Here is a 23,396-nt window from a genome sequence, read left to right on the forward strand (position 1 = left end):
GTCTATAACGAAACGAAATTCATTCATCGTTTGTCTTGATAGTAACAACGGTATTTCACTATCTACTACGTAAGTTTTTAGAGTGATGTTTCTTCCGAACATTTTTACTGGTAGCGAAACCAGCTGAGTAGATTTGACTCTGTTTCCGTCTCCAAAACGGAACGTTGTTTCGCAATGTTCACTTTTTATCTTCATAGTCTCTTCTGGCGATAATGATTCTTCATAGATCCTCAACCATTGTTTTCCACAGACAGTAGAACTTGCCCCTGTATCCAGTAGGGCTTTATTCACCGTTTCTCCGATGAAAAATGTGTATCTTTCGTCTCTCTCTGGGAGAGCAACTTCAGATTCCAATTGTATTACATTTGTTAAGAACGTTAATCTTTTGTTATCTTCTTTCTTCTTGGCATTGAACGTGTTATAGGGACACCCAATTACTCTATGTTCTGGCGATCCACATATTAGACAGGTTGTTTTCTTGAAATTCTCTGCCTTATTCATAAAACCTTCTCTCTGATAGTAGTTTGGACTTTGTCTTTGGTAGGATTGTCCAGTAGGTCTTTGTCTTTGGAACGGCTCTGTAGAGTTGGGTCTTTGGTAGGATTTCTCTTCTGGTCTTTGTGTATTTCTTACCTTTTGGTACTTACCACCTTGGAAATACAGAACATTCTCTTCATCTTCTTGTTCTCCGTCACTTGTACTGCTATGCTGGTTTCTTTTGTCACTACCAGACGAACAATATCCACTTCTGTCACTTGCTGAGCTGCTGCTGTGGTAAGAATCTTTTGTATAAAATACTGGTTCTTCTTTGATTTTTAGACCACTAGAGCTAGCTTCCGAGAAGTAAGGATTTGTGCTCTTCCCCTGATCATTGCTTGAACTGGATATTATTCCAGAACCATCTCCAAACGTACGTTTTAGAGCTTTCACCATGCCATCATACGTCAGTGTTTCTGTTGTTGCTCGTATGAGTCTTTTCTGTTCTGATGTTAGGCTTGCTTGGTGAAGTAACTTGAAGACCTTGATCCCGTCTTCATAAGCATCTTTGTCTTCTCGAAGAGACTTCAGTCGTTTGTATCTCTGTTCGAACCCTCTGATGTAATCATCAATACTATCTTCTTTAGAGCGATTGTACTGCTCAAATTCTTCGATAGCTTGAAACAAGCTTTGTGTGTCATCTTTCAAGAAGAGTTTGTCCAACTCACTTGTCAGCTTCGCTACAGTTCCAAGTTCTGCAGGTAGAATCTGTATAGCTGCTTCGTGAGCTTTTCCAGACATAAATCCAATCAATCTGGCCGCCTGTTGTGCTTCTTTAGCTTGAGTTCCAAGTACCCATATATTGACTTCTTTCTTCCATAGACCATAATCTGTCGCATCATTCAATACTGGTATTCTTTCACTACCCATCTTTACTTTACTTTAAATCTTTACTTTAAACTTTACTTTTCTTTTACACTTTACTTTACTTTTAACACTTTACTTTACTTTTACACTTTACTTTTCTTTGACTCCTGATGGTTTTCTTCCTGCTACCACTGTTACAACCTATTCTTGATACACAATTAAATGGAATGTTAATACAAAATAAAACTCGGAATTATAATAAATAAACTGAAATAGAAGGTGTTAATAAATTAACACTAGATATTATAATAATTCACTTACTCACTAACCTCCCTAGACCTGTACCCGATTCCCACTATAAACTAACTACTAACTAACTACTTACTAAAACTACTACACTAAAATATCACCAAATAATATCCGAACTAAAAGTCTTTACTTCCTACTAAAATATATTACTAAAACTATGTTTATACAAATTACACTTCTTCGTTACTATCTTCTTTCTTCTAGTTGACTACTACTTACACTCCTAGCTACTGTTTACTATATCTTCTTATCTTCGTTCCACACTCCACTACAATACTACACACACACACTAAAAACACCTGAAATATGATTCATAAGTAATACAATAAATATGAATCATTTACAACATAAGAAATATATAAACCTACAACTATCATCAATCAATATAAAAGAATAAACCTAAACTATAACCTAGACTAGAACCTACCGGTGTTCTACTACACTATCCACGAAGGACTTCGCAGGCTGGTACACCTTCTACACAGCACTGTTACTCTAACACACCTTCTGTTACTCCTTCCTCGTTGGATCTCTTCTTTACCTCTTCTTCACCGTGACACCTTCTCACATTAGCTATAATATATATTTATAATACAAAGAATAATCTTAGAACTCATATATTATAACAAGTGGTTGTACCACAAAAAAATCAATACTGATAGACCCACCCCATTTTTATTTAGACAGTACTTGGTTTATAAATTACAACGAAAGAACCTGCTGAACGGAAGGGGGTTTTACCACCGTGCATAGAACCTACCGGTGGGAGATGAATAATTGAAAATCCAATAGGATCTTGTTCTCTTCATTGTGCTGATTCCGGGAAGCATTCGTTTTACGCTCTAATCCTATTAAAAATCGAGATATCGGTCATTGAAAATGAGTAATTATAGGCCTGTCAATGATTTCAGCCCAATTAAGAGCTGATCAGTTGCAGCTACTTGTGCCATATAAGGGATAACTGAACTACTGAAGTCACGTGGCCGCCAATCCTATCACGTGACCTTGATTCGTAAATCCTTGGTCACGTGATCACATTCGTAACGTGTCGAATGCTGACTAGGATATCTCGTGACGTCACCAGAGCTCAAGCTTTCTGACCAGGCCTTATATGGAATAATATAGTGTATCACGTGTAATTGGATCCAATTAGAGGAGCTGCGCAATTATCGCAGCATCCAGCATCTCGATCTGGTATCACCTTCTGAAACACAGCAGGCAGCTGGGCCAGAGAATTTAAAATAAAAGGATTTTTTGTTAATATTGAAAATCGAAGCGAAAATCATGTGACCCTATGTTTCCTAGGACGCCGAACACGATAAAACTGGTTATAATTATCATACTCAAGGGCAAATTGCTTTAAAATGCACTTGAATGTCATAGATATCATCAAGTAATCCTACACTACTCAACATTCCTTGTCAGGGTGTCCTAAACATTCCTCATATATTTTCTTAAATATGTGACGGAGTAAACCTGGGCGCACCATTTAACGAAAAAAGTCGTCAAATATGTAGGTAATAGTCATATGTACCCATCCTATCATCTGGACACTTGAAAATTTGGTCAAACACAGCAGCAAGGGGTCCATATTTACTCCGTCACATGTTTATAGTGTGACAAAGTAATAATTTCCGTGCAGGCCGTATTCAGGCGATATCTCATCACCTGATCAGGACATCGTTATGTGACAAAGTTTGCCTAGGGGATGAGACGATTATCCTAACCATCAAGGGTTTAAATAATTTCATAGTGTGACAAAGTCAACTATACGCTGTGTCTTTTAATAGGGCCACTAATATTGACCAATATCCTCAAACTCAAATGAACATGTCCATATATCAGTATTGGTCTTCACTCTCAATGACCGCACCAATAAGTCTCTGGTCAAAAATACAGTCAAAATGCCTTTTGGTCAAAGAAATTACGACAGAAAAGCTCCTCTTCACAAATCGTCCAAAAATATCTTTTTATATATGATGATTTTCCGTTTATCCAAGCTTTCTTTGGGAATAGAACTTTGAGTACCTCAATCGTGTCTTGTGCCGTCCTCAGTTACCTTGTAATATGGTCATTCAATAAAAATTGAGTCAAAACATTGAAATTTGGGTCGCGGAAAGCTGAAATTCTAATATTTTTTTTATCTCAACTCTTATTTTACTTCGGACATTCCAACAGCCACATTGTTACACAAGTGTGTAACCAGCCAATTACAGGAAGCCGAAGGATTCAATTATACATTAGGCCAGTGACGGTTAAGGTAGTGTGTACCATACTTTCTTCGCCCGAGACTTTGCTGCAATGGGCAGCTCCTCATTTAACCCTCACACCCGATTTCTCGAGTATTTGGCTGAGTGGACCGGGGGGCTGCATAGACCACTCAGGATCCTTAGCTGAGCGTCGACGACGCTCACCCCACGGCTAGTGGCAGAGTCGGGAATCGAACCTGGTACCTCAAGCAATACCAGGCCCGGATTAACCAACTGAGCCACTAAGCCAGTCCTACCGGTTGTATCAAAGTTTTCTCCGGATATACTGCTTCCAGTACCTTGATGGCGACTAATGTCACTCTTACTGACCTCACTGATTGGTCACTGGTAAAAATGTCAGTCAAAACCGCAAAATTTCGGTCAAGGGGACGGCAAAAAAGCTTTATTTTTCTTATACTTTAGAGATAAATGATTTTCCCAATTTTATTTTGCACTGCTGCTGTTTGAAAAGGAAATAGAAAGGAACTTTGCTTTATAAATTTTAGCTACAGTTCCACTCTACCTAATTTAAGGTATCAACCTTTCATTTAAAAATCCTTTTTAATGTGCCAATTTGACTTGTTCACTCTCTAACTTTGATTAGGCCCCGCCCCCATGGGTTCCGGAATGCGATATGACCCGGTACCTTTGGGAATCAAATGCTTCAAGCATGCTACTGGTCCTTCCCCTCCTCGCAACATTGTGTAAGTGTTTCGTTTAAGATGATTTTAACACTAATGGAGCTTTTCAAACGTTTCAGAACAGCAATTTCAATGAAATTTTGTTTTTTAGGATTGCATCCAATTTAAAAATTTAATTGAGTTATAAAACACTCTCCATAACTTTCAAATGTTGATATCATATGTTAAATGAATTGAATTGAATGTGTCATGTATCAACATTTTAAGTCGTAAATATATAGCTTTTTTTTCAGGTACAAATGCTGGATTTTGGCACTAACTTTCTTTGTATATATGTCCTATCACATGAACAGAAAGAGTCTAGGAGTTGGTAAATAACGTTTTCTTTTTGGTTATATTTTCGAGGCTATGATTTGAAGTTTCTGTTTAGTAATATAACGTTTAAACACATTTGCTCACATCACTCTCAGTCAGATTCTTTGAGGTTTACAACTTGGATAACAACTGTTTTTAAATTGTTTACGGTATCTAACTTTGAGTAAATAAACAAATATCAGTGAATAATTTTGATATTAAAAATTAATAGAAACAATATATCTCTATCTGGAGGGGGATTTGTTTAAAACATAAAAGTGATACGAAAAGTTGTTTTAGCAGTCCGAGCTTTCAAAATGCATGTGTAAATCGTGATCAGCTATATTTATATGTTGTGAAATTCAAACTAGACAGTCAACCTCCTTATCACGTTTTCAGTATCTTATCTATTGAACACACATTATGTACAATGTATGAAATTCGATCTGAATCGTAAAATTCCAACTCAAATTACTTTACTTGTCCCGTGATTTTCCGTATTAATTCTGTCTTACAAAATAATTCTCATGTTTCACCGCTATCAAGTTTGCCGGTACCGGACAGATGTGTGAGAAGAAATAGAATGTAAAATGGCACTTTGATACGCGCTTATTATATCAGTAATGAAAATTGAAATTAAGATTACTGATCTTGATTTTCAGGGCGACTGCGTATTAAAATAGTACACAAAATAAATACTCAACACACAAATTCATATGGTTAGCGGGGACTGGAGTTCATTTAAAGAAACAATGTCTTAAGAAAGTAGCCATACATGAAATGTCCTGCTAGGCTTAGATTCAGACATTTACCAGTAAAATATTCGAATTGATATTGAAGAGTATGTATATAGACTCGAAGTACTTCATTTACTATGGACTATGGAGGCCTTAATGTGCGAGGGATATGACCACAAATAATTTTAAAATGTATACAACTTTCCATTATCAATCCTTCAATCATTTCTTGACTGTAATTGAATCATGACTAGAATTCTCCAACTACTACACTGATGACACTCTACAATTGGCTTGTTCCAGCCAGTTTCCAACCTCAAATAACCCTATCACAGTTACATTATAAATGTAACAGAACTTTCTAGATTTAATCTAGGGTTTAAAACCTTTACTCTCTTTGTGTATTGGTCGTGTAAATTTAAATTAAATTATTGTTCTAATTCTAATATTAGGACGCAATGAAACTACCGGACCACGATGTATGGGGACTTGCCACCCCATGGCAACATTAAAATATATCTGTTACATCGTTTCCTCAAATTATTTGTTATATAGTAGTGTTGAAAGTATTAATATATCATCCACATTCCACACTAAATCTACCCCGCAGTGAAGTCAACGTTACACGGCGGGAACTGCAGTGATAACACGACTTCAGAAGGCTGGGCCCCATTTAACGGTACAGATGGTACAGAGCTACTTGGTTACTTAGATACTGCATTCCTGCTTAGTTACGCTATCTTCATATTCGCGTGGTAAGTTTTAGGAAACTTCAAACACAAGGAAACATTACATTTTCCTCCGTTCTTCATGTAATAATACATTGAATTTATGTCCTTTTTCGCCAGAAGTAATTTACAGTTTAGAAAATCAAGATCGGTATTAAGTTTACAGTTTAGAAAATTTCAGTCTAGAAAATGTACACAAATACTAAAATTCCGATGTCCGTGGTGCTTTTTATGGGCCCAAATGTATAGAGCAATACTACAGAGATACGAGACTGTGCATAATGTACATGCTTTAATAAAGTACAGGGTGTACCACAGAAAGTGTGACTTTTTTGAGAAATGATACAAAATATTATGAAGGAGCAGTTGCTAAAAACTCTTCATCACATTGTGTCAATATATATCGAATTTATGCATACCAAGTTTCAAGTCCCTATCAATTGTTTTTTCTCACAAATTGCTATACTGTTATTATATATGGTGCTACCTCAGGAACTTAAGCTTGCTGTTATTAAGTTGCTTTTGGTCCTATCAAAATATTTTGTTCCTAGCCGAAGTTATCGCTTGTCAAAGGTCAGCGGTCATGAGTAATTGTATTGCGCAAACGATTTTCTATCACGCACGCGTAGTAACTTTTAAAATAAATTTTAGGGATCATTTAGAAGAGATTGTCCGGGCAGAATTTTGAGGAAGGTCTCAAAAACGTTTTTATTAGATTTTTAAAATCTTGGACCTCAGCCATAAATAATGACAATTTCAGTCTATAATATTTATTTTTGGGAAGGGTGGCTTTTTTTGGAAAGATGCTTTACTATTAACCATATTTTTTATTATTTTTATCAATTCAACTATATTTGAACTGACAAAATTTAGTTAAAAATACCCGTGAAGTTTAATTTTGTCAAAAACTATTAAAGTCATAAAGTGGAAGAAAGTCACACTTTATGCGGTACACCCTGTATATTATATACAATCTATATATAATAGTTGTTCTTGATTATTTATTGTTTGATTGTTTCAGTGGTTCTATTGCCGATACTATCAGTCTACGATACTTCCTGACTGTTGGAATGATAGGTATGTAATGAAAAATCCGGATTGAAATATTGTTTATGAGTCGCATGGTTGCAATGTATTCTTACTAGGATAGTTCAGTAATGCTTACAGTTATTTACTTCCGATATCAGTAAATTGAATGCCCAAACATGACCCAGTGGTCACTGGTTAATGGTAATAATTTGACAATTCAAACCTGGACTTATTCTTGAATGTTGTCATGTTATTCATGTTTAATGAATGATATTCCAAATTAAGTACAAATATTGGGGTACTCCGCGACTAGTTACTAGATTCAGTTATGGAAATTATATCTTATTGTTTTTAGATTACACATTACTCAGCATTGTACTCTACATTCCAGGTACCAGTATCTTCATGACGCTAATGGGAATGGCACGGTATTTCGAGATACACTCTCTAGCCTACTTTGTAATTATGCAGGTAAAAACCATTTTCAATATTCCTTATTTCACTGAGTAAATATGAGTGATTGTTGGGGGCTAGCTGTTCAACTGGCACTGAATCTTTATTCTGAAAAGGACCTGAATCTGAAAGTTAAGTTTCTCTTTTATGACACGTAACCAATTAGGTTGCAGTGAACAGGCAACGTTACGCCACTGCTTAGCCTCATTATAGAGTTGGTGATTGCTAGCGAATCATTAGTGTATCACTACATACTATGAAATGACCAACTTATTGTAGGTATGAAGTTATTGTCTTAAACCAATCGTGGCCTTGATTATTAATCATAAAACCGTTTCACTTTTTCAGATAATAATCGGAGCGTTTCAAGCGACTGGTTGGCCAGCAGTTGTGGCAGTTATTGGTAACTGGGTCGGCAAAGGAAGGTGAGATATCGGTTTTGTTGTGAAATGGGAGATCACTTATCAATGGTGCAACTTGTGACCTCATTGCAATTTGCAGGAGTCATGGGGCTACCAGCCTACGCTCCATTTTTCTGCACTCGTGGCTAAATTTTAACGTCGCGCGCCATCGCCAAACGTATTTTATGTGATATACACTGCGCGCACGGACGTTTTTCGAAGCGCGCGCGAAAACTGTACTTCGCTTCTGCGAAACGACTGGACCAAACAACAACGCTGACTTCATAAATTAGCACCACGCGTGAACCGTAAATTAGTGATCTTCCTACACTCACCCTCCCAAAAATTTTACAAATTAGATGAGTGACTCACCATGACCCACGAAGCAAATGTGAGCGGTCCTTAACTTGTGCTGGAAGGAGATTGTGATGATTTTGTATCATGTCGTAACGTTACCATTAGTCGGATAAGGGGACACTGGAACAGATTACTTTTTAGATTACACCTGACAAGTCCACCAGCTTCTAATCAACAGTCTTGGAATAATATCATGTTTACATTCTAGTTTGTGACATTTCCCACCTCTGATTGTATATCAATGAGAGCAACCAATTTGAGATTTAATTGTTTCCCGACGACAAATGAGAGATCATTTACATGTCAGAAAGTGAATACAACAGAAATTAAATAGCAAACCAGTGACTTTTCAATAAGACGTTAGCCCACGTGTTCAAGGTGTAAAAGTCTTCAATATTTAGGATAAAGTTATATCTCTTAAATTGTTCATTTCATCTCCATCTTGTCATAACATCTTGTTTTCAAATCAAAATTTGTCTTTTCTTCAAACGAACCCATCTCTTGATCCTCATCTCAAAAAGAAACAATTTAACATCATCTTGGCCATCTCAATAAAGCACGATGTCAAGCTCCGAAGTTCGAACTTTTATCGTTTGTTTTCCTTCACTCACCACGCCCCCAGAAATCGCAAAACCAACCCAACGACTAACACAAAACTCCCCTGCAATCGGCTCACGCCACTCATTGTATTAGGTCGATATAAGGCCTCTGCACTCCTAGGAAATTGGTCGCACCTGAGTCCTTCGGTGGCGCGGGGATCGCTGGTCAGTCCCTGAACTTGTGGTAGCACTTCGTCACAACCAAACTCGTATGGAAAACAGTCCCAGTAGTTCACCTCTAAAGAGAACGATTTTAAGTATTATACTGCCAATAGTCAATACTACAATTTCTAATAATGAGACGAATAATCTGAAAGTATAAATGTCCCAAAAAAGAGCAGTTTCCTTTGGTCGCATAAACGGAATTATCAGACATTTTGGCAACTAGAACGAACACCGATGCAACATTAAGACAACAATAAGACAAAAATAAGAGAACATTGGTGTTTGTTGCGTTAATGTTGTCTTAATGTTGTCTTATTGTTGTCTTATTGTTGTCTTAATGTTGTCTTAATGTTGCATCGGTGTTCGTTCTAGTTCCCGACATTTTAAACTCTAAGTATCACAACATTTTGAAGTTTGAACTCTAAACATCACAACAATGCAACTTATCCGGATATTACACGTTAAAGTTACTTACTGACAAAAGGGTCGTGGTAGGAGTAGAGTTCTTATCCGGATATTACACGTTAAAGTTACTTACTGACAAAAGGCCAAAGGGTCGTGGTAGGAGTATATTGTTCTTATCCGGATATTACATGTTAAAGTTACTTACTGACAAAAGGGTCGTGGTAGGAGTAGAGGTGTTCTTATCCGGATATTACACGTTAAAGTTACTTACTGACAAAAGGGTCGTGGTAGGAGTAGAGGCTCATAAATATTGTTCTTATCCGGATATTACACGTTAAAGTTACTTACTGACAAAAGGGTCGTGGTAGGAGTAGAGGTGTTCTTATCCGGATATTACACGTTAAAGTTACTTACTGACAAAAGGGTCGTGGTAGGAGTATATTGTTCTTATCCGGATATTACACGTTAAAGTTACTTACTGACAAAAGGGTCGTGGTAGGAGTATTGTTCTTATCCGGATATTACACGTTAAAGTTACTTACTGACAAAAGGGTCGTGGTAGGAGTAGAGGTGTTCTTATCCGGATATTACACGTTAAAGTTACTTACTGACAAAAGGGTCGTGGTAGGAGTATTGTTCTTATCCGGATATTACACGTTAAAGTTACTTACTGACAAAAGGGTCGTGGTAGGAGTATTGTTCTTATCCGGATATTACACGTTAAAGTTACTTACTGACAAAAGGGTCGTGGTAGGAGTAGAGGTGTTCTTATCCGGATATTACACGTTAAAGTTACTTACTGACAAAAGGGTCGTGGTAGGAGTAGAGGTGTTCTTATCCGGATATTACACGTTAAAGTTACTTACTGACAAAAGGGTCGTGGTAGGAGTATATTGTTCTTATCCGGATATTACACGTTAAAGTTACTTACTGACAAAAGGGTCGTGGTAGGAGTAGAGGTGTTCTTATCCGGATATTACACGTTAAAGTTACTTACTGACAAAAGGGTCGTGGTAGGAGTAGAGGTGTTCTTATCCGGATATTACACGTTAAAGTTACTTACTGACAAAAGGGTCGTGGTAGGAGTAGAGGTGTTCTTATCCGGATATTACACGTTAAAGTTACTTACTGACAAAAGGGTCGTGGTAGGAGTAGAGGTGTTCTTATCCGGATATTACACGTTAAAGTTACTTACTGACAAAAGGGTCGTGGTAGGAGTATTGTTCTTATCCGGATATTACACGTTAAAGTTACTTACTGACAAAAGGGTCGTGGTAGGAGTAGAGGTGTTCTTATCCGGATATTACACGTTAAAGTTACTTACTGACAAAAGGGTCGTGGTAGGAGTAGAGGTGTTCTTATCCGGATATTACACGTTAAAGTTACTTACTGACAAAAGGGTCGTGGTAGGAGTATTGTTCTTATCCGGATATTACACGTTAAAGTTACTTACTGACAAAAGGGTCGTGGTAGGAGTAGAGGTGTTCTTATCCGGATATTACACGTTAAAGTTACTTACTGACAAAAGGGTCGTGGTAGGAGTAGTGTTCTTATCCGGATATTACACGTTAAAGTTACTTACTGACAAAAGGGTCGTGGTAGGAGTAGAGGTGTTCTTATCCGGATATTACACGTTAAAGTTACTTACTGACAAAAGGGTCGTGGTAGGAGTAGAGGTGTTCTTATCCGGATATTACACGTTAAAGTTACTTACTGACAAAAGGGTCGTGGTAGGAGTAGAGGTGTTCTTATCCGGATATTACACGTTAAAGTTACTTACTGACAAAAGGGTCGTGGTAGGAGTAGAGGTGTTCTTATCCGGATATTACACGTTAAAGTTACTTACTGACAAAAGGGTCGTGGTAGGAGTAGAGGTGTTCTTATCCGGATATTACACGTTAAAGTTACTTACTGACAAAAGGGTCGTGGTAGGAGTAGAGGTGTTCTTATCCGGATATTACACGTTAAAGTTACTTACTGACAAAAGGGTCGTGGTAGGAGTAGAGGTGTTCTTATCCGGATATTACACGTTAAAGTTACTTACTGACAAAAGGGTCGTGGTAGGAGTAGAGGTGTTCTTATCCGGATATTACACGTTAAAGTTACTTACTGACAAAAGGGTCGTGGTAGGAGTAGAGGTGTTCTTATCCGGATATTACACGTTAAAGTTACTTACTGACAAAAGGGTCGTGGTAGGAGTAGAGGTGTTCTTATCCGGATATTACACGTTAAAGTTACTTACTGACAAAAGGGTCGTGGTAGGAGTAGAGGTGTTCTTATCCGGATATTACACGTTAAAGTTACTTACTGACAAAAGGGTCGTGGTAGGAGTAGAGGTGTTCTTATCCGGATATTACACGTTAAAGTTACTTACTGACAAAAGGGTCGTGGTAGGAGTAGAGGTGTTCTTATCCGGATATTACACGTTAAAGTTACTTACTGACAAAAGGGTCGTGGTAGGAGTAGAGGTGTTCTTATCCGGATATTACACGTTAAAGTTACTTACTGACAAAAGGGTCGTGGTAGGAGTAGAGGTGTTCTTATCCGGATATTACACGTTAAAGTTACTTACTGACAAAAGGGTCGTGGTAGGAGTAGAGGTGTTCTTATCCGGATATTACACGTTAAAGTTACTTACTGACAAAAGGGTCGTGGTAGGAGTAGAGGTGTTCTTATCCGGATATTACACGTTAAAGTTACTTACTGACAAAAGGGTCGTGGTAGGAGTAGAGGTGTTCTTATCCGGATATTACACGTTAAGTTACTTACTGACAAAAGGGTCGTGGTAGAGTAGAGGTGTTCTTATCCGGATATTACACGTTAAAGTTACTTACTGACAAAAGGGTCGTGGTAGGAGTAAGTGTCTTATCCGGATATTACACGTTAAAGTTACTTACTGACAAAAGGGTCGTGGTAGGAGTAGAGGTGTTCTTATCCGGATATTACACGTTAAAGTTACTTACTGACAAAAGGGTCGTGGTAGGAGTAGAGGTGTTCTTATCCGGATATTACACGTTAAAGTTACTTACTGACAAAAGGGTCGTGGTAGGAGTAGAGGTGTTCTTATCCGGATATTACACGTTAAAGTTACTTACTGACAAAAGGGTCGTGGTAGGAGTAGAGGTGTTCTTATCCGGATATTACACGTTAAAGTTACTTACTGACAAAAGGGTCGTGGTAGGAGTAGAGGTGTTCTTATCCGGATATTACACGTTAAAGTTACTTACTGACAAAAGGGTCGTGGTAGGAGTAGAGGTGTTCTTATCCGGATATTACACGTTAAAGTTACTTACTGACAAAAGGGTCGTGGTAGGAGTAGATATCCGGATATTACACGTTAAAGTTACTTACTGACAAAAGGGTCGTGGTAGGAGTAGAGGTGTTCTTATCCGGATATTACACGTTAAAGTTACTTACTGACAAAAGGGTCGTGGTAGGAGTAGAGGTGTTCTTATCCGGATATTACACGTTAAAGTTACTTACTGACAAAAGGGTCGTGGTAGGAGTAGAGGTGTTCTTATCCGGATATTACACGTTAAAGTTACTTACTGACAAAAGGTCGTGGAGAGTAGTTTTACAATACTTAAGTTACTTACTGACAAAAGCGTGAGGATAAGTTTACCAATACAGTAAAGTACTTACTACAAAAGGCGGTAGTAATGTTCTTATCGTATTACACTTAAATTTACGACAAAAGGTCGGGTAGGATATCTTCCGATATTACACTTAAATTACTTACGACAAGGGTCGGGATAAGGTTTCTATCGTATTACTAAATTACTAGACAAAGGTCTGGTAGATAATGTCTTATCCATATTAACTAAATATTCTACAAGTCGAAGAATTTCTTACCGATATAATTAAGTTATACCAAAAGTCTGTGGGTGGTTCTTACCGAATTCACTAAAGTTCTACGACAAAGGTCGTGGGTAGTGTTCTTACCGGTATACACTTAAGTTACTTACTGAAAAAGCGGAGAGTAGTTTCTATCATATAGTTAATTCTTACGACAAAAGGTCGTGTAGAGTAATGTTCTTACGATATTACTTAAAGTAACTTACTGACAAAAGGGTCGTGGTAGGAGTAGAGGTGTTCTTATCCGGATATTACACGTTAAAGTTACTTACTGACAAAAGGGTCGTGGTAGGAGTAAGGTGTTCTTATCCGGATATTACACGTTAAAGTTACTTACTGACAAAAGGGTCGTGGTAGGAGTAGAGGTGTTCTTATCCGGATATTACACGTTAAAGTTACTTACTGACAAAAGGGTCGTGGTAGGAGTAGAGGTGTTCTTATCCGGATATTACACGTTAAAGTTACTTACTGACAAAAGGGTCGTGGTAGGAGTAGAGGTGTTCTTATCCGGATATTACACGTTAAAGTTACTTACTGACAAAAGGGTCGTGGTAGGAGTAGAGGTGTTCTTATCCGGATATTACACGTTAAAGTTACTTACTGACAAAAGGGTCGTGGTAGGAGTAGAGGTGTTCTTATCCGGATATTACACGTTAAAGTTACTTACTGACAAAAGGGTCGTGGTAGGAGTAGAGGTGTTCTTATCCGGATATTACACGTTAAAGTTACTTACTGACAAAAGGGTCGTGGTAGGAGTAGAGGTGTTCTTATCCGGATATTACACGTTAAAGTTACTTACTGACAAAAGGGTCGTGGTAGGAGTAGAGGTGTTCTTATCCGGATATTACACGTTAAAGTTACTTACTGACAAAAGGGTCGTGGTAGGAGTAGAGGTGTTCTTATCCGGATATTACACGTTAAAGTTACTTACTGACAAAAGGGTCGTGGTAGGAGTAGAGGTGTTCTTATCCGGATATTACACGTTAAAGTTACTTACTGACAAAAGGGTCGTGGTAGGAGTAGAGGTGTTCTTATCCGGATATTACACGTTAAAGTTACTTACTGACAAAAGGGTCGTGGTAGGAGTAGAGGTGTTCTTATCCGGATATTACACGTTAAAGTTACTTACTGACAAAAGGGTCGTGGTAGGAGTAGAGGTGTTCTTATCCGGATATTACACGTTAAAGTTACTTACTGACAAAAGGGTCGTGGTAGGAGTAGAGGTGTTCTTATCCGGATATTACACGTTAAAGTTACTTACTGACAAAAGGGTCGTGGTAGGAGTAGAGGTGTTCTTATCCGGATATTACACGTTAAAGTTACTTACTGACAAAAGGGTCGTGGTAGGAGTATTGTTCTTATCCGGATATTACACGTTAAAGTTACTTACTGACAAAAGGGTCGTGGTAGGAGTAGAGGTGTTCTTATCCGGATATTACACGTTAAAGTTACTTACTGACAAAAGGGTCGTGGTAGGAGTAGAGGTGTTCTTATCCGGATATTACACGTTAAAGTTACTTACTGACAAAAGGGTCGTGGTAGGAGTAGAGGTGTTCTTATCCGGATATTACACGTTAAAGTTACTTACTGACAAAAGGGTCGTGGTAGGAGTAGAGGTGTTCTTATCCGGATATTACACGTTAAAGTTACTTACTGACAAAAGGGTCGTGGTAGGAGTAGGTGTTCTTATCCGGATATTACACGTTAAAGTTACTTACTGACAAAAGGGTCGTGGTAGGAGTATTGTTCTTATCCGGATATTACACGTTAAAGTTACTTACTGACAAAAGGGTCGTGGTAGGAGTAGAGGTGTTCTTATCCGGATATTACACGTTAAAGTTACTTACTGACAAAAGGGTCGTGGTAGGAGTAGAGGTGTTCTTATCCGGATATTACACGTTAAAGTTACTTACTGACAAAAGGGTCGTGGTAGGAGTAGAGGTGTTCTTATCCGGATATTACACGTTAAAGTTACTTACTGACAAAAGGGTCGTGGTAGGAGTAGAGGTGTTCTTATCCGGATATTACACGTTAAAGTTACTTACTGACAAAAGGGTCGTGGTAGGAGTATTGTTCTTATCCGGATATTACACGTTAAAGTTACTTACTGACAAAAGGGTCGTGGTAGGAGTATTGTTCTTATCCGGATATTACACGTTAAAGTTACTTACTGACAAAAGGGTCGTGGTAGGAGTAGAGGTGTTCTTATCCGGATATTACATGTTAAAGTTACTTACTGACAAAAGGGTCGTGGTAGGAGTAGAGGTGTTCTTATCCGGATATTACACGTTAAAGTTACTTACTGACAAAAGGGTCGTGGTAGGAGTAGAGGTGTTCTTATCCGGATATTACACGTTAAAGTTACTTACTGACAAAAGGGTCGTGGTAGGAGTAGAGGTGTTCTTATCCGGATATTACACGTTAAAGTTACTTACTGACAAAAGGGTCGTGGTAGGAGTAGAGGTGTTCTTATCCGGATATTACACGTTAAAGTTACTTACTGACAAAAGGGTTGTGGTAGGAGTAGAGTTCTTATCCGGATATTACATGTTAAAGTTACTTACTGACAAAAGGGTCGTGGTAGGAGTAGAGGTGTTCTTATCCGGATATTACACGTTAAAGTTACTTACTGACAAAAGGGTCGTGGTAGGAGTAGAGGTGTTCTTATCCGGATATTACACGTTAAAGTTACTTACTGACAAAAGGGTCGTGGTAGGAGTAGAGGTGTTCTTATCCGGATATTACACGTTAAAGTTACTTACTGACAAAAGGGTCGTGGTAGGAGTAGAGGTGTTCTTATCCGGATATTACACGTTAAAGTTACTTACTGACAAAAGGGTCGTGGTAGGAGTAGAGGCTCATAAATATTGTTCTTATCCGGATATTACACGTTAAAGTTACTTACTGACAAAAGGGTCGTGGTAGGAGTAGAGGCTCATAAATATTGTTCTTATCCGGATATTACACGTTAAAGTTACTTACTGACAAAAGGGTCGTGGTAGGAGTAGAGGCTCATAAATATTGTTCTTATCCGGATATTACACGTTAAAGTTACTTACTGACAAAAGGGTCGTGGTAGGAGTAGAGGCTCATAAATATTGTTCTTATCCGGATATTACACGTTAAAGTTACTTACTGACAAAAGGGTCGTGGTAGGAGTATTGTTCTTATCCGGATATTACATGTTAAAGTTACTTACTGACAAAAGGGTCGTGGTAGGAGTAGAGGCTCATAAATATTGTTCTTATCCGGATATTACACGTTAAAGTTACTTACTGACAAAAGGGTCGTGGTAGGAGTAGAGGCCGACCTGGCTAACGTTCTCTGTCAGCGTAAAGTTGAAGATAAACTGATAGCAGCGGTGGGTCATCCTGTCACATGGTAACCTCTTGTACAACTCACACTGCGATATCTGAGGGGGTCCAGGTTACTACTATGAAATTTTTAGAGTCAAAATTTTGGGGCCAATTTCCAAACTAGTTCTGGCAGAAACATTCTTCACAGTTATCACTCAGGATGTTGCAGCACAATATTTTAAATTTTGAGGATTGTGTGACATTTTTGATATCTGGACTGGTTGTAACATAAATTTAATCGATTAGCAAAGGAAATGAGTGGAAAATATAGTGGAGTGCTCTTTCATAAATGTTTTTATAGACATTTAAAACCGTTTCAATGTATCGTGAACACCCTGTAAGTTACCTGCCAAGTAACCAGGTTATTTGGCAAAGTCATGAATCTGGGAAATTCCCAATACTCAAGAATGTGACAGGAATGTCTGATATGAACAATCTATGTCACGTGTGGAAGTAAAAATATATGAGTTTTTAAAAATGTTGCTGAGTTGAGTTTGATTCTTCCCAACCGGCGGTTGTCACTGGCCACGATTGTTTACCGCAAAAGAGTGATTTCAGTCTTTTGTCTGGGGTGTTTTATTTATGGGGTGTTTTATTTTTTTGGAAAATCTGGTTGAAACTTAATAGACCCTACCTCTGGTACAGTTACATTCTCCTTGTCCACAACTAAGTCGATACACCTATAGCATTCCATGTCAGACCAGACAATCATTGTTATTGTAGCAAGAAGTAACGCTAGCCTGGGACTCGTGAAGCCTCTCATCTTGCTTATATTCGAGGGAAACCTTGATGATATTAGTTGGGTGATTGTTGGGGGTAAGACGGTAATGATACAGCCCCAGTGGTGTTAGGCAGGGTATAAATCAAGTGTAGAGATGATAATTAGGTAAAATTTGGAATGGAAGCTGAAGTTCAGACTCCAGTGCACGCAGAAAAGTTCGAAGTGTAAAATAAAGAGTTCAAACTGTTATGAAAAATATGGAAAGTATGTGACTCGGTACTGAAGGAGACTGCGATGTGTGTCCTCGGAAAGTGAACAAAACTAAAAAGAACAATAAGGAATGAGGTGACTGGTGGTGTTCTAAACTGTAACATTGTGTTGGACGCCACGGAGCCACAACAATATGAACACGCTAATTATATTTCATATTACCCTTCAGAATTCAAAGCACGCCTAATATTAGTGTGCAGGAATTTAAAAAAGTAAAAACCAAATAAATTAACTACGATAAATAAGACTATAAAAGTGTTGGAACGAACATTGCATCATGTCAAACAATACTAGTATCTTGTGATATTTAAAAAGTTTGTATTTTTGTCTGATTTTTAATATAGACTTGCAGTTTGATTATTAATATTATATAATACTAGAAAGCCCGTGGTCACAGGGAGGGAAGTTGCAGTTTTATTGCATCAAAAATATCCATCACAACCGAAGACACAGCCGATTAAAATGTATCTCGCACTGAATGAGTGAACACAACGGAATTACCACAAAATGACGTTAACACAATCATTGTACGTGCACTTGCACGTTTCAACACTGTTACTATGGTTACTACGCAACTTCCTATTCCTCGTATGATTTACACGTGAGCGGTCGTGCAAACAAATTATAATAGAGACTAGAAAGCCCGTGATCGCAGGGAGGAATGTAATAGTATTCTTTGGTAGTCATTTTTTATAGCATCAAAAAATATCCGTCACAACCGAGTATACAGCCCATTAAAATGTAGCTCGCACTGAACACAACGTAATTACCACAAAACCGATAAAAAATGACGTTAAAACAATCATTACACGTGCATGTGCGCGTTTCAACACCGTTACCATGGTAACTATGCAACTTCTATTTCTCATCTGATTTGCACGTAGGCGGTCGTGCAGACAAAGATAATTCTTTGAGTTACAAGTAAGACTAGAAAGCCCGGAAAGCCCGTGATCACAGGGAGGAAGATAATATTAGTTTTTATCGCATCAAAAAATATCTGTCACAACCGAAGATACAGCCAATTATTATATAGCTCGCACTGAACACAACGTAATTACCACAAAACCGATCAAAATGTCGCTCGCAAATCTTTGCACGTGCGCGTTCAACGCTGTTACCATGGTTACTTTGCAACTATTACTTACAACCTATTTCTCATCTAATTTGCACGTGGACAGTCGTGCAAACAGAAATAATTCTTTGAATTATAATATTGATGATGTCTCCTATAATGACCAGTATAAGTAGCGACGAATCGTATTCGCCAGAACATAGAACAGGGTGTACTGCATAAAATGTGACTTTTTTGTATACAGTCGCTACACGATTATAATTTCATTGTAAGATTTCGAAGAATGCCTAATCACAAATTCCATGTTATTTAAATTCACAATCAACATAACAAATTTCCATATCAATCACGTTTTTTTAACAATAAAACAAAGAAGAAGAATATTTAAAATAAAAGGTTTGGCAGGCGGCAGGGCATTAGTAATTGGGCGTGATTTGTAGAATTTACCGCGCAGATAAGCTCAACAACATTACTAGACGGTGTATGGAAGAGAGCAATCAAGTAATTTGCTTGTATTACTATCCTACTACTACTATATAATACTATATATAGTAGTATATAATATATACTACAGTGTACTGTACTACTATAAAGTCTGTGAACAAAGAAACCCCTTAAAGTCGTGTACTGCTTATAACATAAGGAGATTTTATGATGATTATATTATTGTAATACAAGGATAGCAGAAGGGTTCGCCCATCTGTATACTGTATAGTGTATAGTCATATTAGTAATAAGAAAGTAAGAGCTGGTGTTCAATTCTAGAGAACAATTATAATTCTGAATTTATAGGACGCATTCGACACGGAAACGCACGCACAAAGCGAAGAATGCACTAGTAGTTACCTAAAGATGTATTATTGTCAAAGTACTTATCACCTTAGCTGTAAGAGCACTGAAAATATTATAAGCATGCAATGTTAAATCATGATCTCTCGATCAGTGGCATAAGTATTACAGAAAAAGCAAAATGTGTAACTGCATATTAAAAAAACTTGTAGATAAAGACAAAATATGCGGATAATATAAAGCAGATTGGGTGGATAAATTTGAATAGGAAGGATAGTCTCTAGTCGGTTAGGCGAGGAGAACTTAGGAACTATTCAGCAAATTCTATAATAGATCGTTCATTTGTAAATCGATTTGGTTTTCAACTGTTAGAGGAAACTCTGCTGTGCAGAAATTGAAAGCATCGACATAAAAGCTGAAAACACGCAGAACTGCCAGCCCTGTGCCGTGCATGATACAGTACTAAACCTTCAGTCAGGAGAGGGCACATGTCATGATCGTTCAATATTCATCAGTCAGCGTGAGCTACAAAGTAGGATATATTAAGATATTACAGTTATACAGGGTATATACAGATTACATATTGATACAGCTACAGTATCAAATGCCTCCTACAAGCAGTGACCAGTCTTCATGATTAATTCTGCCCTGCTCCAGTAAGGCGTAATGTTTATACATATGAGCAGTGAGCTCAAGTAGGGTGAAATCTACATCACAATATTCTCTACTGAATCATGCAATGTCCGACCAAGGGTGGCAAGGCCCCGTTAGCTATTATTCCGCTCCAACTTCCTAAGCTTTAAACCGTCTGGTTTTAGCCTGATGTAATTGTCGACACTCTTGGTAATCTACTCCTTTACATTCACTCTCTTACTACTGCACGGCTCCCATTGCTCCCAGGTAAACAGGTAACCAGGTAACCAGGTAACCAGGTAACCAGGTAACCAGGTAACCAGGTAACCAGGTAACCAGGTAACCAGGTGCAAAAGCGAGTATATACTTTAAACTACAGATTAGAGTTGAGGTAATTAATTAGCATTACAAGGTCTTTGGCTCATTAAATATAATGTATATCGTCTCGCTTTATATATAGTAAGATTTAGTAGTGGCACGGGTGTTTAAATTAATTAGAACCACTAAAAACGCAGCCTCTAATTTCCTACGAAATTATGGTTATTGGGACTAATTACCAAGTAAATCTTTTTGCCAAAGTTCATGAGTATGAAATGAAATGAGGTATTTATATCCAGACTATATGATTAACCAACAACACAAGGGAGGTGGTTAACCATGTCAGAGCGGCTGACTGTGAGTGCCGTGAGCAAATGTGTATATGTGATCAAAGGTATATTACTCATAAGATAAAGATAAAATTAAAACATGTTTTATTGTAAACCACACTAATATAAGTGACAGCAGAAACCGTATAATTTATTGTAGGTAAAAATAAAAGGTGGTACAGTGACATATCAATAAAGACAAAAAACTGATCCTAGTAAGGAAAACGTAAATTATAAAATGGTAGCAGCGACTCAGCGAGGCAAAAAACACAAACAGCAATCAAGCGGTGGACATTTCCTACACTTTGCACAGCTGTGTCAATTAATCAGTTCATTGGATACGCCGATACAAATTATTAGTGTAATTAGCGAATTATGATAATTATGTCGCCGCACAGTAAATACCCCCTGTGTATTGCACCGAATTCGCTCAATAACATTTACTAGCACTATTCGAAGCGTGCTTAAATTTTAAGTTTAACTTATTTAATCTTAATGGGCGCTTTATTCCTTGTAGACTTATTCATATATTGTAGACTTACATTAAAACATTGCAGTGTTTTTAAAGAATGTGATTAATGTCACGAATAATTGTTATTCACATTAATCACATAATTATTATCAATTTCTGCGCCACATGATCAACGAACAATTCAGAATTACAAAATTAAATGGATATGTGAAAGATTTGTCCCATTTTTTCAAAAGGGCGTTAATACATCTTATATTAAAATTATACTTCTAGATGGGATAAAAACCACAAAGATGTGCAAATCTAACAGTTAACACCTAGAAATATGCTGTCAATACGATTACATTGAAAATCTTATTTCGAATAAAATAGTTCTCAAGAAAATGTCTATTTGCAGTTGCTTGTCTACAGTCTACACTCTACAGGAGCATGTTTTAATATATTATTATTAAATTCCTCCCTAACAAGGCATGTATTTTCAGTCGAGGTCTGATAATGGGTATATGGAACTCTCACACCTCTGTAGGAAACATCCTGGGTGGTCTGATAGCGGGGGCTGAGTCTAACTCGTTGAATACCTGGTTTGTTACTTAGTTTCTTCTTTGTCTCGCATCACTGCGTCGTAAAATAAGGGTAGATAAATTCGTAGTCACGTAGTGACCATACGAATTAGAAGTGACCCTACTGTTGCCAAGAAATATAGTTTTAAAAAGTTTTAATTAAGACCAAAGGACTCTAGCAGTGGCTTAATTAGAGCGCGGGAGTTCGTTCGTGGTTTGACGTCCCTTCACGATCGGACACCATGCTGCAATATTGTGTCTAATTCTTTTCCTGTTAGATTTTAGTCCTATGGTTCTAGAACATTTAATTTTACTATCTCAGGGGTCTTTCGTTCATCTACCCTGCCATTGTTATTGGCGGACTTGGTATCGTCGTGTTCCTTTTTCTTCCCACTAGTGAGTAATAGTTCAATAAGATAGTTACTATAGTTACTATAGTTACTATAGTTACTATAGGTACTATAGTTTGAAAAATGTGCAATTTATCACATAAAAGTAAAGATGAGGTATCATTAATAACCATAATTGATAACTAATTAATTAATAACTAATTAATTAATAACTCACTATCCTCAGATCCCCAAGCAGTGGGTCTGCCCCCTCCTAACCAATCAACAACGGAAGAAGACGAGGAACGTCTTATCAAATCTCTTCAGCATCACAGGTAGCGCAAATGCTTTTTAATTTACAGAATAGTCACAACGAATTGTTTTTTCTCGCCTATATTAAACAAATTTATAAATGACAATATTTTGTTCCGCAGGGCTGAAACAGCAAAGTATGTTACTACCAGAGTCAAGTAATAAACTTATGGTCTAATAATTAATATAAGCCCTTTTAATTACAATGAGCTGACGGTTTATTCATTTGTTGATAAACATTTACACTGTAGCAAGGGAGGCGAGCCCAACATTAACACAATTTTCTTTACTTACGAATCACGAACTTCTCATTTAGTAGTGGTCTTTACCATTAACCATTCAGCCGTGATTTTATGAGTTAAGATGTTCATTATTCTAACCGAGAACATCATAGCAAGCATAGTAGCATAGCTGTACTAACTACTAGTAGCATAGCTGAACTAACTACTACTGTACTAACTACTAACTACTAGTAGCATAGCTGTACTAACTACTAGTAGCATAGCTGTACTAACAGTAGCATAGCTGTACTAACAGTAGCATAGCTGTACTAACAGTAGCATAGCTGTACTAACTACTAGTAGCATAGCTGTACTAACTACTAGTAGC

General features: G+C 37.5%; 1 protein-coding gene and 1 long non-coding RNA gene across 9 annotated transcripts in view; one reads left to right on the forward strand and one right to left on the reverse strand.

Annotated features, from left to right (window-relative positions):
* The window catches only part of LOC134822131 (glucose-6-phosphate exchanger SLC37A2-like), a 104,507-nt gene that overhangs the window by 30,333 nt on the left and 50,778 nt on the right, over nucleotides 1-23,396 (forward strand). For 3 of the 8 annotated variants that reach the window (XM_063833035.1, XM_063833037.1, XM_063833038.1), the window contains exons 7-9: nucleotides 22,069-22,167; nucleotides 22,469-22,542; nucleotides 22,723-22,810. The exons of 3 other annotated variants lie outside the window; for them this stretch is intronic. In XM_063833035.1, the coding sequence (XP_063689105.1) occupies nucleotides 22,069-22,167; nucleotides 22,469-22,542; nucleotides 22,723-22,810 (261 nt within the window). Of the gene's footprint in view, nucleotides 1-4,506; nucleotides 4,607-4,836; nucleotides 4,914-6,244; nucleotides 6,390-7,383; nucleotides 7,440-7,782; nucleotides 7,863-8,192; nucleotides 8,270-22,068; nucleotides 22,168-22,468; nucleotides 22,543-22,722; nucleotides 22,811-23,396 lie in introns of all 8 variants that reach the window. 2 more of the 8 variants (XM_063833039.1, XM_063833036.1) reach the window with 1 other exon arrangement.
* On the reverse strand, nucleotides 1,598-2,271 carry LOC134822137 (uncharacterized). Its single transcript, XR_010161136.1, has 2 exons — nucleotides 2,081-2,271; nucleotides 1,598-1,952 (listed from the first exon to the last, which is right to left on the reverse strand). It is a non-coding gene; the product is annotated as an uncharacterized LOC134822137 (long non-coding RNA).

Source organism: Bolinopsis microptera, chromosome 10, assembly GCF_026151205.1.
Source record: "Bolinopsis microptera isolate Bmic1 chromosome 10, MBARI_Bmic_1.0, whole genome shotgun sequence".
NCBI classification, from domain to species: Eukaryota; Metazoa; Ctenophora; class Tentaculata; order Lobata; family Bolinopsidae; genus Bolinopsis; species Bolinopsis microptera.